Source organism: Bos grunniens, chromosome 10, assembly GCF_055505025.1.
Source record: "Bos grunniens cultivar Pamir isolate PY7600 chromosome 10, Bosgru_T2T1.0, whole genome shotgun sequence".
NCBI classification, from domain to species: Eukaryota; Metazoa; Chordata; class Mammalia; order Artiodactyla; family Bovidae; genus Bos; species Bos grunniens.
In genome coordinates this window covers 58057357-58075532 of record NC_141174.1, presented here as the reverse complement: position 1 = coordinate 58075532, position 18176 = coordinate 58057357, and the positions used below count along the sequence as shown (strand labels likewise).

At 45.1% G+C, this 18176-nt stretch overlaps 1 protein-coding gene and 1 long non-coding RNA gene across 5 annotated transcripts in view; one reads left to right on the top strand and one right to left on the bottom strand.

Annotated features, from left to right (window-relative positions):
• Positions 1–7555, top strand: part of RBPMS2 (RNA binding protein, mRNA processing factor 2) — a 37521-nt gene extending 29966 nt beyond the window's left edge. Inside the window, exons 7-9 of one of the 4 annotated variants that reach the window (XM_086321500.1) lie at positions 6279–6352; positions 6435–6494; positions 7469–7555. In XM_086321500.1, the coding sequence (XP_086177626.1) occupies positions 6279–6352; positions 6435–6483 (123 nt within the window). In that variant the 3' untranslated portion in view covers positions 6484–6494; positions 7469–7555. Of the gene's footprint in view, positions 1–6278; positions 6353–6434; positions 6564–7468 lie in introns of those variants that run through there. The other 3 variants (XM_086321502.1, XM_086321501.1, XM_086321505.1) reach the window with 3 other exon arrangements.
• Positions 5643–6337, bottom strand: LOC147364599 (uncharacterized). The gene is made up of 2 exons (XR_015134747.1): positions 6245–6337; positions 5643–6165 (listed from the first exon to the last, which is right to left on the bottom strand). It is a non-coding gene; the product is annotated as an uncharacterized LOC147364599 (long non-coding RNA).
• Positions 7556–18176: the final 10621 nt, after the last annotated feature.

The following is an 18176-nucleotide window of genomic DNA, read 5'->3' as shown; positions in this document are numbered from 1 at the left end:
AACCCCCGGGCAGAGGGGCAGCAGGTGCGGGATGGCCGTGGGCTTGGCGGCCTCCTCTGCAGTTTCAATCAGGATTAGAGCTCGTGTCTCCTACCTGCTACACTCCGGCCTGACCTCTCCCTGGATTCCTGCGTGCTGCTCCCTGATCAGGGGACAAAAAGAGGGCCCCCAGTGATTAGCTTCAGTCTAGCCCATGCAGTCTCTCTGGCTTCTTAACCTGGAGGGCAGAGTCATTGGGTCTGCAAGACCCATCTGGGCATGCAAGAACCAAGACTGTCTCTGCATCTCTGTGCGTGGTAGAGAAAATGCGACCCAACCCAGTAGGAGGAGTCTAAGAACTAAAGAATGGCTGTATAGTTCCGTGAGAGCCCATCTTTCCTCTCCGAATGTCTTATTTCTTTGCAAATCTGTGCCCTTCTCTCACAGGGCTGCTGTGGGAGTCAATGAAAGTGCAGGAACGAGCCTCTTCCAGGGGAGGTAGTCCATACATATTCACTGCAGTCATCTTCAAAGAACACAGGTTTCTCTTTCTTTCATCCTTAACCAGAAATGAAATTGAGTTGATGCTAATTTATACTCTCCTTGGTTATTTTTCTAATGTATTAAATCCTTGAAAGGTGTTTAACCCTTCTCCTGCTGGGAGGAGAGGTGGAGGAAGGAGAGGGCAGGGACCCGGGAGCCATGGAAACCATCTACAAGCGCCCAGAGCTAGCTGTTGGCACTTAGGCACCTTTGGATCTGACTTTAGCCTTTTGATCAAATCATGTAGGATTTCAGAGCTCTGACAACAGCAGCAGCAGCAGCAGAAAGTAATAGTAATACATTCATATACCACTTTATAGTTTACAAAACATGTTTGCATATGTTATATCTGGTGATTCTCAGAAGCCCATGAGATAAGCAAGAAAGGCTGCTGCTGCTCCTGCTGAGTCGCTTCAGTCATGTCTGACTGTGCGACCCCATAGACAGCAGCCCACCAGGCTCCCCCATCCCTGGGATTCTCCAGGCAAGAACACTGGAGTGGGTTGCCATTTCCTTTTCCAATGCATGAAAGTGAAAAGTGAAAGTGAAGTCGCTCAGTCGTGTCCGACTCTTCTCGACCCCATGGACTGCAGCCTACCAGGCTCCTCTGTCCATGGGATTTTCCAGGCAAGAGTACTGGAGTGGGGTGCCATCACCTTCTCCGAAGCAAGAAAGACACTATTACCTATTTTTTGCACTTATGGAAACAAAGTTAAGAAGGTCCAACAGCAGGCAGAAGGCTCAAGACCCTGGTTTTCTGGTATTACCATCCACAGTTAAATGATTCTGGGGTTTCTGGGTCATAGGGATCCGATGAAGGCCAGCACTCCTGGGGGACTCTGGAGGGGTGTCATGGGGACCAGAGAAGCCCTACTTGAGCAGTTAGAAGGGCCAGCCATTCCCCAAGCCTCTCTAGTAACCTGGCTAAGAAATCAACCAACAAGAGAAAAAGGCTACAACCATTAGGGTGTGTGGGAGGGAAAAAAGGTTGACTGGATAAGGGTGAGAAAAGCTCTTTTTAAATTAATATTTATGGGAGTGTGGTTGCTTTACAGTGTTGCGTTGCTTTAGTTTCTGCTATACAGCGAAGTGAATCAGCTATATATATATCTATCTCCCCTCTTTTCCTTCCCATTTAGGTCACCACTGAGCATTGAGTAGAGTTTCCCATGCTCTATAGTTGGTTCTCAGTAGTTATGTTTTATACATGGTAGAGTATATATGTCAATCCCAATCTCCCAGTTCATCCTCAGAAATCTCTTAAAGTGGGCTTGTTTCCTAGTTTGGCCAGAGCAGGATTATTCATGTGTCAATATCAACCACCTGTGTCTGAGTATCTCATTAGGGTCTGTGAGTGACTGTATCCTCAGCGCTGCCTGAAGGAGTTCTTACTAATGATGAAGTGCTTGAGTTTGTTGTTTTCAATAATGTAACCACATGAGGATAAGGGGACCAAAGTTCACAGGCTTAGCCACGAGTCCTCCTGTCTTTGGGACCTAGTCTAGGGAACAGCTATCTCCATTTCATGAATAGGAAGTTAAAGTTTGGAGAGGTGTTAAAGTCACATTTGGCAGTGAGTGCCACGGCGAGGCACTGAACTCTGGGGTTCTTATCACCCCTGGGGAAGTATCACACCTCCACCCATTCATCCTTCCCTTGGGCAAATACTGAGCATCTGCTCTCTGGAGCCTGTGTTTGGGGCTGAGGTGGAGGATAAGGTACAGTCACTGTTCTCAGGGTCCAGCCTCGGGTCTGAGGCCCTGAACTGTGGAGGAACTGAAATGAGGGGTAACCAGGAAGGAGGAGATTTAGGAGTCAGTGGTTCCAAATGGCTGGTGCCCTCTCCTGCCCCCATGCTGTCCCATTGCTTCCTCCCTGCGTGAGTACATACCCTCCTGCGAGCCTGCAGTGGTGTGGTTCTGCGCTTGGCGTCTCAGAACAGCTACATGGGAGACTTAAGAGGTGGGCATGGAGGGAGATGCCCCATTTTCCACCCCAAGGTCACCCCTCTTGGCTTCCAGAGCAAGAGACTCAGATTCCATCCTCTGGTGAACATGGGCTCTCACCGTAGAGGTGTCTCAAATGTGCCTGCTTCTCTAGCCCTGGGTTCTTCTTCCTGGAACCAACAGAGTATATCTGCTGGAAACTAGATCAGAAGAGATGGAGGCAGAAGCACCGTAAAAGGGGAACAAAGAGCAATGGTCATCGCTAGGATTTCCCCCAAAGACCATACTCCTAAATATGTTTTGCTTATACATTGCATGGAGAGATAGATATATATATATATATATATATATGTATAAAGTTCTTTCTGTTTACAGCCACCAGATGAATCATGCCAAAATACACTTTAGTGATCTCAAAGAGCTTTCTTTCCTGGTCCTCTAGAGCCTATAGGTAGATAGATGGCCGGAGTCAGGCATTCAAGACTCATCCCAGTCTGACTTCTGGCCCCTTCTTCACTGTGCGCTCAAGTCAAGACATGTGCAGACTCTGAGATGCTCACAGGGAGAGGTTTTTCCCTATGAAACTGAGTACTGCATTCATCCTCAAGGGGGTGGGGGCCTTGGTGAGAATCACTCCAGGTTTAGGCACTCTATGACCCTAGCAAGTCCCTTTCTCTCTCTTTGGCCCCTTGAGGGTCCTGCCACCCCTGCATTCTTCACTGCTCCCTTGTCCTATGTCCACCTGTGTCTACATGTCAGGCATCTTGTCTTGGCCCCAGCCATACCAAAGGTAAGACTTATGCTCACTGAAGACAACTACTCTGTTGGCCTGTCTCTTTCCAGGTGCTGGGTGCGTGGAGTGAGGCTGGGGTGCCCTCTCGTGGTCAGAAATGCTCACATGCCTCACAGATGTTTTTTACTTTTGGTCTTTCAGGAGGAACTCTGCCTGGGAAAAAAATTCAGGGTCCATTTGCTCTGGGCAGCCTGGGAGCCTCTTTTCTGACCAGTGCTCTCAGAGGCAGAGTTAGTAGTCAGTTTCAGACGTGTATGCAGCCCCTACTCCATTGGTACCTGGTTTATGTTATAGGTGGCCAGTCCCTGCTCTGGCACTGGAGCTAGAAAGTGAATATGAGGTTCTGAGAAACTGGATTCACCCGGACTTAGTTCACAGATGGAGAAGCCTCAGCCATCAGAGGCAAAGAGATGTGCCCAAGTGCATTCAGTTATGCAAAATGAACATAAAACTCAGGTGTCCTGACTCACGGTTTCATAGACAATCCAGTCAGTTACCTGCATCCTTTTTCATCTCACTGATTGAAATCCCAGTACGTCCATAGTAATAAGCCAGGAATGACATAGAGTTTAAAAACCACAGTTGATATCTTCAGAGCTTACATATTGTACTTTTCACCCTCTGGAGTGGCCAGGCTAGACCTCCCTGGGAGCTCTTATTTGGATGGTTCCCCTTCAGTGTACAAAGTTCACAGGGCATGGATGAACTTACCAAGCTTTGTTATTTTGTCATTGGCAAGACCCATATAAGCAATTAGCCATATAAGCAAAATTCGGAGAAGTAAATGGCAACCCACTCTAGTATTCTTGCCTGGAAATTTCCATGGACAGAAGAACCTGGCAGACTATCGTCCGTGGGGTCACAAAGAGTCAGATGCAACTGAGCACTTTCAGTGCACCTGACCCAGATGTCAGTCTTATCAGCACTACCAAGCATTGATCTCATCTATGTGGACTTAGCTGGTCCCTGCCCAGACGGGTTGTTTCTTTAAGGCATAGGTCATGCCATCCTCACTCACCAGCATAGTCTAGGGCACCTGGTGGTACATAACACAAGCCTGCTAACTGGTTCCTTCCCTTCTGGGACACATGGCAGGCAAATCTCTTCTCTCTGGACATGTGTCCTCATGGGAATGCACACTTGACAGAGGTTCCCACGCTGTGAAAGCAGTCGGAGCGATCTGAAGGTGCTGTGAGCTGCCATAAGGGCAATGACTCTTTTTGTCCCTGAAGGTCTTCAAGCATGTGCTTGCTGGACAATGCTTGGTGGGGATGTTCAGAAGGCAAATCAAGCACTGGATGACTGGTTGGCTTCTGTGCTGATATGTTTTGACCTTGTTCTCCATGATGATGTGCCTGCCTTAGGCGTCGTAAGCTCTCAGCCAGGGGTGATGGGACTGGGGGAGGCAGCCTGGGGGACTGGGCGGCAGGAGAACTCACGCTGCACTAAAGGGGCCTGGGCTTCTCAGCCGGGTGGAGGCCCCATGTGACCTGATGTTTTGATTTTTCAAGAGAAACTGGACATTAAGATTTTAATGTGAAAATTCACGATTCCGGGTGTTGGCAACTATCCAAAATTTAAAACTGTTTTGCAGGCTAAACCAAGGTCCATATGCTGTCGGTTGGCAAATCGAAGGTTGCTTCTGGTTTTCACTTTGTGAACTGCCCCCAAGTTCTCAGTTACCCAGGTTTCTGAGGCCCCTTCCTATCCGTCCCTTGTTCCATTTTTTCTTTCTTTTTTTTTTTTTTTTTAACTACAGAAGCAACTTGGGTCATCTTTCCCTGTACCACGTCAATCTCCAGTCTCCCTGTGGGGAACTAGAAGCATTCAGCTTTGTTTTGACACTCTATCTGCAATGTCTCCAGAGGCCACCAGGGGGCAGAGGCAGGGTGCAGGAAACAATTGGTTTTGGCCAGGAGTGAGAATTTCTGCCAAGGTTGCAGATCCGTCTTGAATCCAGATGTAGGTGTTCAGGAAGGCATCTGTGGTCGTTCCTGAGGATGCAGTGTAGCTCGCCATTCCCTGCCTCACTTCCCAGTGGGTGCTATTGCCTCACCTCTGTATCACTGGGGAAGCATTCTACCTGGACCTCCTGCCCTTAGCCCTTGACCCAAACTGTTTCCCATGTACCCCAACCACCAATCAATCACCGATGTCAAATTGATCTGCCCAAACCTGCTTTCCCCAGAGCTTCTCAAGAGCCCTCAGTGGCTCATCATCACATACAGCTTTTCAGATGTGCAGTGTCAAGATGCTGATCCTTGTTAAATAAAGGAGAGTGGACAGAGATTTCCTGTCATCTTAATTGTAATCATAAGGGCAAGCCTAGCAATTCCAGTTTCACAGATGAGGAGACTGAAGCATACAGAGAAAGTGACCAATTCAACCAACAAGCAGAACTCATATTTTCTGAGCATCCTTGTGAGGTAACCTAAGGGATATAAAAACTTGAAGATATCATTCCCATCCTGAGAGACTACAGCTTGTTAGGAAAACATGATACACATGGATCAAAGGTAACTCATTCCTAGAAGCTTCCAAACAGCTGTTCCAGAACAGAAGGAGCTCAGAGAGAGGTCCCTGCACCTAAAAGGTAGGGGAGCTTTGCCAGGGCAGCAGTGGTCTTCAGGCTTGGGCATCTGTACCCCTAGAGATACAGAAAGCCTTTTCTAAGGGCAGGCGGCGGGGTTGTGTTGAAGGGGATCCGTCTCTGGAAAACACTGTGAAGAAGTACTGTTCCACACCTGAGAAGGCCTCTCCTCGCTTCCTTTCCATGATGCTTGACTCCCACTTCACAGAAGGAAGGTCTGGTGGTCCTGGTGCCGTTCACCTGCTTTCCAGTTCTCCTCCTTCCAGGTCCTTCCCCACCTTTTAGAAGTTAGGTATTGCCCGTGTGACTTGCTCCTGCCAGTGAAACAGGAGCAAAAGTGAGTCTTTTCTGGGTGGACACATTTAAGAGTCAGTGTGTGATTCTTCTTCTTACCTTCTCTCTGCCATGGTGACCGATGACATTTCAGATGGTGGAGTCTGGATGCCTGAGTGAGGATGGCACGAATCAGAACCTCCAACTGGCCTGCGATGGACATGTATCGTGAGTTGGGGGTTGGGGTGGAGGAGAAGAGAACCTTTGCTGGTTCAAGGAACTGAGATTTTGAGGTTACTTGTTCCTACAGGATAATTCAGCCTGGACTATACAAAGGACTTATCTCCCGCCCATCCTAAATCTTATTTTGGTATGTTGCCTTGGTGTGTAAAATTCTCTGGGGTTCCAAATAAAGAAACAATTTAAAAGAGTGATTTCAGGACTTCCCTGGTGGTCCAGTGGTTAAGACTCTGTGCTTCTGCTGCAGAGAGGTGCAAGTTTGATCCCTGATCAGGGAAGTTTCATGTGCCTCAGTGTGGGTAAAAATATAAAAACAAACAAAAGACTGATTTCAGTACTGAGAAAGTGAATGACTCAAAATGACTGGGCAATAAATCCTTTTGCAAATCAAAGATTTTGCAATATTTTGCTTTCAACAATTGAAGGAGGTGAAACAAATTCAGTTGTCACCTGCTGGATGATAAGGTGGTGTTGAGGGGCTCTGGCTGAACTTCCCACTCTTGCACCCTTATCTATGTGAATATGACTCTCGGCATTAGCATCTATAAAAATGAAATGTGGAAATAAAATTGGTGTAGATCGATGGGGAACACATGTATACTTTTAAAAAAAGTAAAAAAAAAAAAAAAAAAATTGGTGTAGATCACTGTCTCATTCCAGCTTGTATGCTGTTGTTGCTGCTGCTGCTAAGTCACTTCAGTCATGTCCAACTCTGTGCGACCCCATAGACGGCAGCCCACCAGGCTCCCCCGTCCTTGGTATTCTCCAGGGAAGAATACTGGAGTGGGTTGCCAGTTCCTTCTCCATTCCAGCTTGTATACATCGATCTCAATATGAGATGCATTTCCTATAAAATTTTACTTCTAATGTTTAATAATTCCTCATCAGCATTTGCATATATATTTGTTGTTTTGACAGTGAATGATAAGTCAGTCCAGAAGAAGACTCTGGACTCTAGAGACTTACGGACACCAAAAATAGGAAAAGGATACAAATTTAATTTTTTAAGCTTCTAAAACATAATTTATTGAGGTAAAATTCACGTAACTAAAAGTAACCATTTTATTTTATATATTTTTAATTTTTGGCTGCACCCCACAACAGGTAGGACCCTAGTTTGAGCAGGGATGGAACCCAGGCCTGCTGCATTGGAAGGTGGAGTCTTCGCCACTGGACTGCCAGGGAAGTCCTTGAAAGTAATCATTTTAAAATGAACAATTCAATGGCATTTAGTATATCCACAATATTATGCAATCACTACCTCTGTCTTGTTCCAAAGGGTTTCCCTCACTCCAAAAAAAAACCTCATACCCACTAAACAGCCACCCCATTCCTTCTGCTCAGCTGTTGGCAATAACCTGTGCTCTGTCTCTACGCATTTATCTCTCCTGAACATTTCCTATGGATTGAATTGTATAATAATGTGACCCTTCGTTCTTGGCTTCTTACACTTAATGTTTTTGAGATTCATCCAGTTAGCATAATGCTTGTAGCATGTATCAGTACATGAGTGAGAAAAAGAGTAAACTCTTTTTATGACTAAAAAATATGCCATTGGATGTATATACTGCAATTTGTTTATTCATTATTGTTTTAATTTATATATATATATTTATGTAGAGAAGTATGGTTTGATGATCAATAAGAGATTTTCAAGCATAAACTATATATTCTATTAGGACAGCATTATATAGGAGGAAAAGGAAAGAAAATATGTGTTCAAAGAGAAAAAGCAGTGATACAAATTTTCCTCTGTTAAAGAAGAGTTTGCTTATGTATTTTGCAAATGATTGATGATGGATATAAAATCACTGTGATTCTACTGGATACATTTAAGTTTTATTTTTAAATGTCAATATTTCCAACATACCAGAAATCACATCCTTTGCAACTATTTAAAGCTGGTTGGCAAACATTTTTTTTTCTTATTTAAAAATTTTAAGAGAATACATGATTTTTAAAAAACAGCTTTATTTATTTTTAGGGGGGTACGTCTTTATTTCTCTTTGACCGTGCTGGGTCTTTGTTGCTGCGCTGGGGCTTTCTCTAGTTGCTGCAAGCCAGGGGGCTGCTCTCTAGTTGCAGTGTGTGGGCTTCTCATTGCTGGGGCTTCTCTTGGTGAGAAGCGTGGGTTCTAGGGCTCTCAGGCTTCAGCAGTTGCCGCTCCCAGTCTCTAAAACACAGGCTCGATGGTACACAGACTCGAGCACGTGGGCTCAGTAGTTGTGGCATGTGGGCTTAGTTGCTCTGCGGCATGTGGAATCTTCCTGGACCAGGAATCGAACCCGTGTCCCCCTGCATTGACAGGCAGATTCTCATCCACTGTGCCCCCAGGGAAGTCCCAACCAGCTTTATTTTTATTTTAATATTTACTTATTTATTTGGCACCAGGTCTTGGTTGCGGCATGCGGAATCTTTAGTTGCAGCATGTGGGATCTAGTTCTGTGGCCAGGGATCAAAGCCAGGCCCACTGCCTTGAGAAGCTGGAATCCTAGCCAGTGGACCACCAGGAAAGCCCCCCAAACCAGCTTTATTGTAGAGTATATACTTTAAATTTTTGTTTAGAGTGTGCATGAGTTAAATTATTGAAAGACTACCGCCTTGAAGGGTGGACTGAGGAAGAGGGGTGGGGGAGGAGAAAGGCATTGTGGGTATGAAGAAGAGAGAAGTGATACACAAGCAGGAAGAGGGTGTGCTCAGGAGACTGAGTGGAAGAGAGTAATCGGAGATGAACTGGGAAGGTAAGTTGAGGTCAGACTAACAGTTTATAGCTGAGGCATTTTGGTTTCTTGTTAATTTTAATTACACTCAAATCTTGTAAGGTTTTAATCTCCTTGTACAAGAGTAAAACTTTACGGATAAACTTGGTTCCATCTCCTCCATTTCTGGTCCCCTTCCTACCTCTCCAGAGGTGACCTTGGTTTTCAGTGTGGGGCTGGATCTCTCAGATGTGTTCCCGTGGATGCGTGCGCCCGTGCTGCAGGTCTCTTCCTGATACAGCACCTAGGCTAAGGGCTTTCGGTTTTGTCACGGGATCAGGAGGAATGGCCATCTTGGGAGGATGTGGCAACAAAGTTAGTCACACCTGTGGGCTTTTCAAAAATGGAGGTTTTGGTGTGAAATCTCCCAACATTGTCTCGAAATCTTTTTAAGCGCTGTGTTTACCAAACAAGGCATGTGTCTGCAGGCTGGACTTGGCCTGTGGACTGCTAGTCTGTGCTTTACGGAGTCTTGCCTGAAGGCAGAGCACTGGCCTGTCACATAATCTCTTGGCAAGCCACTTGGCACTAAGATCTAAGTGGTTGTGAAGGATTCTGGGCTTCTTATGGAGATGCTGTGGGAATGGTTGACTTCACTCTTCATGTCCAGTTCCCACTTCCTTTCCAACATCCAGCTAGTAACAGAGCTCTACCAGGATGCTGGGAGCTTGGTAGAAGGTTCCAGAAGCATCCTCATAAACCCAGGAAGTCAGCCAATGTGGATTCATGAGAGGCCAAGACTCCCCCAGGGAGTTGGACCTCAGGCATCCAGGGTTCTTCTCTCAGGCGCTGAGGCAAGCTCCTACACCTCTCCCTGGACACAGCCCAGTGGGAATGTAGACTGGTGACTGTTTCTCAAAGGGCTTTGTCCTGTGACTGAAGCCAAGCAAGGCAGTCAGACAAAAATGAAAACACATACACACACACACACACACTGTCCCAGCACTTCCAAGACCTTTTCCCACAAAGCCCCAGGGCAGCCGGAAGGGCAGCTGGTCGTGGGAATGGACCAGAGGTCCCCTCCCCCAGTGGACGCTCCATCCTGCTCCATTCACTCCCCACCATACACCCCCCTTGGCCTCCTCTGCTTGCTTACTACTTCCAGGGAGGAAGTAGCTGAACAATGCGGAGGATCAGAGAATGGGCACTGGGCCTGGGACCCAGGGCCGGTCCTTGGCGGGCCTGGGCTCCCACCCTGGCTGCCCTTCTCCACCTCACACCCACCCCCTCAGCTGGTTTCCCTGAAGGGTGGCATTCCACAGACCTCTCTCCCCATCCCTGTGGAACTCTAGATAGCTGACGACTCTCTCCCCACTTCCTCTCTCCTACTGCGTGGTGGCCGCTGGTGTCCGTGCTCCCACTGGAGTATAATTCCTAGCATGAGGGGCTGAAGCCGAGCTCGGAGAGAGATTGTGGCCCGTGGGGTGGGTGGGAAGAAAAGGTCGTTTGAAGGAATATGTTTATTTATTTATTTGGCTGCAGTGGGTCTTAGTTGTGGCACGCAGGATCTTCGTTTTGGCATATGGCATGCAGGCTTAGTTCCTTTATCAGGGATCAAACCTGTGTCCTCTGCATTGCAAGGCAGATTCTTAACCACTGGGTCACCGGGAAACTTACTGAAAAGACTTTTTTTTTTTTTTCCTAAAGTTTTTCTCCAGAGGCAAAAGCAAGCCCTGTAAATGGAGACTGTGTTGGAACAGTGCATACCGAGGGCTCATCTTCCTCTCTGGATAGAGCCATCTCTGTGGGGCGGGAGAGGTGGAAGTGTTCACAGGCCTGGGGGTGGCTAGTGATTCCCAATTCCAGGGGCTGGGCAGTTGGTGGGAACCACGACTTTTATTTTTCCTGTGGGTCTAAAATAATGTTCTCCCTGGGCCCGGAACCCCACACCCTGGGCTGCCCTGCCCCTTGCTAGCTGGCCCTCGTCCGAGAGCTTTCAACTGCCTCGCCTTCCGCCAGGCATTTCCTGGCCTGGGAGCCAAGGGGCAGGGTTCCTCACAAATCTCTGGCTGCGTCTGAAAGCCAGCCTGCCCTCTCTTCCCTGGGTCCTGACTCTGGGAGTGAATAGAAGCAGTTACTGCATAGGTGACTAGGCTGATCTCCCAACACACCCAGTGTGGTTCCAGAACGCGCTGAGATGGGCCCTGAGTCCCAGCGGCTTTCCCTCGACCTCTGGTTTCACCCTGTAAGTGATCTCTTGCCCCTTCATTGCTCACCCAGCTACACATGGTCACTTGGAAACCTAAAAATTCTGGAGTGCAGGCAAAAGCCTTCAAGAGTATGCCCCCTTGTGTGTTAGGTGAGAAATGGAGCCACAAAGAACAATGTCTGTCTATAACCTTCTGCGACTTTCAAAGGTGATTTTGGCATAATCCTGGGAGGGAATGGGGACCTGGGGGAGGCTTCCTAGTTGGCTCAGTGGTAAAAGAATCCAACTGCTGATGCAGGGAGATGCTGGTTTGATCCCTGGGTCGGGAAGATCCCTTGGAGGAGGGCATGGCAACTCGTTCCAGTATTCTTGCCTGGAGAATCCCATGGTCAGAGGAACCTTGCAGGCTATAGTCCATGGGGTCACAAAGAGTCGGACACGACTGAGTGACTGAACGTTCATGCATGCATTGGGAAGGAACAGGAGAAAAATGCCAATCTCTTGGTATCCTAATCTTCTTGTCTGGGTCTTTCCAAACCTTTCTTTTTTATTGTATTTTTCAGTGCCCCAGTCTCTATTTCCACCTTGAAAAAGTGGCACGTGAATTGTCTTTGTTCTTAATAAAGAAGCTGATGTGAATTCTTCTACACTCCTGCATTCACAAGCTGGGCAACCCTCTTCTGCACTAATTATGCTGTCTGCATTTGCTTCCTAATTGTTGTATACGTATAAACCACATCTCCAACAAGATTGTAAGCTTTTGTGCTTCACAAAAGGTTCAAGGAATTCTACCATGATTCAATGACCCAAACTCTTAGCTTCTCACCCTTATAGAGTTTTCAGTTGAAAGGGCACAAGACACTTTGCATAAGGAGACAACTGACTAAATGATTACTGATGTGATAGTTGCTGTGAAGGAAATGCCCAGGGTACAGTAAAGCTCCCCAGGGCTCACTGAGGAGGTGGCATTTTAGGGGCAGTCTTATGGATGGGGAGCCAGCCTGGTAGAGATCTGGGGGAAGTGTGGGCCAGACCAAGGGAGTAGTAGGAATTAATGGCTCAGCCAAGGAGCAGTGTGCCATGTTTAAGACCTTGAAAAAGAGCCAGAGGCACTCCAGGAAGGAGAGGACTTGGGGTGCAGTTGGAGGATGGGAGGGCTCAGATCCTGCATGGTTTCGTGTGCAGGTGAAGTGAGGAATTTGGATTTTGATGCTGAAGCTGAAGCTCCAATATTTTGGCCACCTGATGCAAAGGACCAACTCACTGGAAAAGACTTTGATGCTGGGAAAGATAGAAGGCAGGTGGAGAAGAGGGCGATAGAAGATGAGATGGTTGGACGGCATCATCAACTCAATGGACATGAGTTTGAGCAAACTCCGGGAGACAGTGAAGGACAGGAAAGGCTGGTGTGCTGCAGTCCATGGGATCACAAAGAGTCAGACATGACTTAGCGACTGAACAACAACAACAACAAGCGAGATAGGAAGCCACTGGAGGTTTAGAGTACCAGAATAACACAATCTGTATTTTTAATACTTAAAATATTACTCTGGCTGTTTTGAGGGGAATGGATTGGAAGATGACAAGAAAGGAGATAGACCATTAGGAGGCTGCAGTAACCTGAGCAAAAGATGGCGGTGGATTGGATCAGGGTGGGAGAAATGGAGGATACACATACTCCTTTTGGAGACAGAAATGACAGGACTTGTTAAAATGAGTTGGATGACAAGAGGTGGGGAAATGAGGGAAAGAGAGGAATTGTGACAGCATCTTGGTACCTGCCTGAGCAATCAGAATGTTAGTGGGTCATTTAAGGAGATGGAAAAAATGGGGAAGCCCTGGGAGGGACCAGGTTTGAGGTGGCAGGTAGAATTAAGGATTTGGGCTTGTCAGGTTCAAGCCATTTAATAGACATGTCAGGCTCGCCTTGTCAGATGTCATGTCGTATGACCTGTATGTCTGTAACTTAAAAGGGGATTCTAGGCTAGAGACATGGACTTGAGAGCCGCTAGACTAGGATGATACTGAAATCCATGGCAGTGAAAGAGATTACCTGGGGATATAAGGAAGAGGGTCCAGGACTGGATCTTGGGGAGATTAAACCTTTAAAAAGGGCAGGAAGAGTTGGTGAAACTGAAAAGGACATTTAGAAGAATTGGCCAGAGAGCCACTTGGGAGAATGTCATGGAAGAAAGGAGAGTGTCCAAAGAGGGAAGGAGTGGTCAACTCTTAAGTATTCTTGAAGTCAGGACTTCCCTGATGGTCCAGTGGTTAAGAACCCGCCTGCAAAAGGACACAGGTTCGATCCCCGATCCAGGAAGATCCCACATGCTGCAGAACAACTAAGCCTGTGCACAACTCCAGAGCCTGTGCTCTGGAGCCCACGTGCAGCAACTACTGAAGCCTGAACACTAAGCCTGACCACATGCTCCAAAAGAGAAGCCATCACAATGACCCATGTACCGCAACTAGAGAGTAGCCCTTGCTCGCCGCAACTAGAGAAAGCCCACACGCAGCAACAAAGACCCAGTGTAGCCAAAAATAACAGATTTAAAAAAAAAAAGAAGAGAAAAGCATTCCTGAAGTCAATAGGACAGAAAGCCAACTCTGGATTTGGCCACTTAGAGATTAGAGGGGCCCTACACAGGTGAAGTCTTTGTGGAGTGGTAGGGTGGGTATCAGTGGTGGGGTTTGAGATTTGTTGTTGCTATTATTACTATTTGTTTTTAAATTTATTTTTGTATCTTTCCCAATTAAAAAAAATTTTTTTGGCCACACCATATGGCTGTCTTAGTTCCCCAACCAGTGATCGAACCTGGGCCCCAGCAGGGAAAGCTTGGAGACCTAAACACTGGACCGCCAGAGAAGTCCCCCTCACCTTGTTTTGTTTTTTAAATTAAAAAATTTTTATTACAAAAACTGTCAAACTTTCACGTTAAAAGCATGATACAGCAATTATCAACTCATAGTTTCTGATTTCATCCATATCCTCTTCTCTCTTTTATTCTTTTAAGCTAATCTCAGGCATTTCATTTCATCCACAAATAGTTCAGTGTGCTTCACAAAAACACATGGTTCTTTTTTTAAAAAAATACAATTATCAGACATAAAAAATCTAATATTTAAAAATTGAGACATAATTGACATATGGCTCAGATGGTAAAGAATCCACCTGCAATGCAGGAGACCTGTGTTCAATCTCTGGGTCAGGAAGATCCCCTGGAGAAGGGAGTGGCTACCCACTCCAGTATTCTTGCCTGGAGAATTCCATGGACAGAGGAGCCTGGCAGGCTACAGTCCAGGGGTCTCAGAGAGTCGGACACGATTGAGTGACTAACACTTTCAATTTTACTTCATGTATTAGTTTTAGTACAACATAATGATTTGATACATGCATATACTGGGAAATGATTACCAGGATACATTAACATCTATCACCACCATAATTAAGATTTTATTTTCTTGTGATGAGAACTCTTTCTTAGCAACTTTCAAATATATGTACCACAGTATTGTTAATTATGGTCACAATTGCTGTTGTAACCTAAAAGTTTCTAATTGTGTTTTATTTGGGAACCTTACTAAGGACTATCGCCTCGGAGCCAATCTTTGAGGCAGCTCTGAGAAACCGTTCCCAAAGGCATAAGAAAGGAGCCAGGATATATAGGAGTTTTGCTGGAAAACAAAACCAAACCATATAGTTGAATGTCAAAAGATTACTGCTAATCACAAAAGAAATCACGTATCTCAAATTCATTATTTTAGTGCTTTTCCATGTATGAGAAGATGCAAGAGTCTGGGCTCATTGAAATCATTTCTTAGATATGCATCTCAACTGTCTAGGGCCAGTATCCTGTTTTTCTCATTCCTGAATTCCCTGCAGGGTGCACTGTCAGGGGGCGGGGTGTGTGTGTGTGTGTGTATTTTAAACAGTTGGATTATTTGAATCACCATATAAAAAGGGTCATTGATTACTGCGTTTGATGGATAAATCTCTTAAGTCAATTTTAATCTACAGATTTCTCCTTTTATTTTCTGATGAAAAAGTAGAAATTTCTGTCCTTTAGAAATTTCCAACATTTGGGATTTTGCTGATTGCATTTAACAGTCCTATGATGCCATTCGACAAGTTCCTTTGTCTCCTTTTACGGAACTGTAAACTGTAGTTAGATATAATCCAGTGCTCTTGCCGGGAGAATCCCAGGCTCCTGGACCGAGGAGCCTGGTGGGGTATAGTCCATGGGGTCACAAAGAGTTGGATGTGACTAAGCTACTCAGCACATAGTTAGATATAAAGGCTTGCTCTGATTCAGGTTCAAGTTTTTTTTTTTTTTTCAAAACTACTTCATAGGTGGTGATGCATCCTTTCATCAGGAGGCATATAACCTTCATTCATATGCTTCCTTTGTCATATTAAGAGCTATTGGTGATCATGATCGCATTCCTTCTCCGCGTTTCACTCAGTCGTTTCCAACGCTTTGTGACCCCATGGACTGCAGCCCGCCAGGATTCTCTGTCCATGGGACTCTCCGTCCATGGGATTCTCCAGGCAAGAATACTGGAATGGTTTGCCATTTCCTTCTCCACATGATCTCATTAAGGGTTTACAAAATGGTGATACTCTATTATTCCTTCTTCATTTTATCGCCTAATTGTTTGTCTTGAAGCATGTTTGTAAAGAAAATCAGGTTGAATGCTTGTTTCTTAACAGTTTTCAGAATCGTCTTCCATCAATCATTTTGTTAACCTGAAATACAGTTCTGATAAGAAAGGCAAGTTAAATGCTTGACTTTATTCTCTCCCTTTACCAGTTTTCAGAAAATGAGTTGGTTCCTTTGAATTCTCTAGAGGTGGTCAATGATGGTCAAAGAAATTCCTATAATTTCTTTCTCACTTTCCTTTTGAGCATCAATTAGCATTCATGAATTTTATCATTATAAATTAGTTTTTATCAGATCTTCTCTGGAGAGATTTTTATATGGAGAGAAGTGGGACTGAATTTATATTTATGGAACATCTTCTAGACCCTGGGCTAGGTGTTTCCACATACACTATATTTTTAATCTCTCGTCTGTGCCACCTGGCATGTGGGATCTAAGTTCCCCAACTAAGGATTAAACCCATGTCCCCAGCATTGCAAGTGCAGAGTCTTAACCAGTGGACCACCAGAGAAGTCCCCCCACATACTATTTTTTTTAATCCCATGGCAGTCTTGGAGGGGAAGTGCCATGGCCCCTCTTTTTCACTGAGGAGGAGACAGGCCCTCAGTAGCTACCTGCCTTGTCCAAAATCATATGGCCAGGCAGTGGCCAAGCTCATATTTGTTGGAGCCACATGGCACATAGCTTTATTTTTTAAAATTTTATTGAAGTATAATTGATATACAGTGTTAATTTCTTCAGCCAAGTGTTTTTCATATTCTTTTCCATTGTGATTTATCACAGTATATTGAATACAGTTCCCTGTGCTATACAATAGGACCTTGTTGCTCATCCATCCTATATGTAATAGCCTGCATGTGCTAATCCCCAACTCCTACTCATTCCCTCTCCCTTGGCCCCACGAGTCTGCTCTCTACATTTGTGAGTCTGTTTCTATCTTGCAGATATGTTTATTTGTGTCGCATTTTAAATTCCACATATAAGTGATATCAACCACATGGCCTTCTTGAATGAGATCCTACAGACACGAAGGCCCACTGATCACCCGTCTAGCCTCCTTTTTGCCTCTTCTATTTTCTCCTTACTTACTTTTTTTCCTTTGAGTTTGTCACTCTCATACTTGCAAGAGCAATTCCTAGGGACTAGAATACTCTGCCCTGTAACCTAATTCATAGCTTTTGTTGTTGTTGTTAAATACATTTTTTGTTGTATTTATATATATGTAATTACCTTATCACATGTATTTATACATGTATATAACCTTATCACAAGAATGCAAACTTATCACATTTTATATATATATATATATATATATATATAAACTTTTATTTGAATATTTGCTGGAGATAATTGTAGACTCATATGGAGTTGTAAGAAATATTATGCACTTATACACTTTGTCCAATTCGTCCCAGTGGCAACATATTGCAAAACCTACCACATAATCAGAATATCAACATTCATGCAGTCTACCTATCTCATTCAGGTTATCCCAGTTTTTCCTGTCCCTATTTGCATGTGCTGGGTGTTTGATTCTATACAGTTTGAGCCCCTGGGTAGGTTCATGTTTCCACCACCACTGTCAGATGCTGAACAGTTCCATCACCACCGGGACCCACCAGTGTTGCCCTTGTGTAATCACACCCACTTCCTCCCGCCTTCCTCCACCCATCCCAAACCCCTAGCAACCACTAATCTGTTTTCTATTTCTAACGTTTTTGTCATTTCAAAAGGTTATATAAATAGAATAATACCATATGTGACCTTTTTGAAATTGGCCTAATTCCTAGGAGAGTCATCCAAGTTGTTTCATGTACCAATCAATAGTTCAGTCCTTTTTATTGCTGAATTATATTCCACAGTTTGGATGTACCAGTTTGTTTAACCATTCAGCTGCTGAAGGACATCTGAGCTGATTTGTTTTGGCTATTATGAATAAAGCTGCTAGGAACATACAGGTTTTTATGTGAACATAAGTTTTCGTTTCTCTGGGATAAATGCCCAGGAGTGCAATTTCTGGGTCACCCGACAGTTGCATGGCTAGTTTCCTAAGAAACTGCCAAACTGTTTTCTGGAATGGCTGTGTTGTTATTTTTTTAAGGATTGGAGAGTGTGTTTGTGTGTGGAAAGGTGAAATTAGATTGTTTGAGCCAGGTCTTTGAAAAGGGGAGAGAGGATGGTTTCCATAGCTCCTGTGGAGGGACTGGCTGGTCTTTTGTAAGGGAGGGGGCACTAGAAGGGGA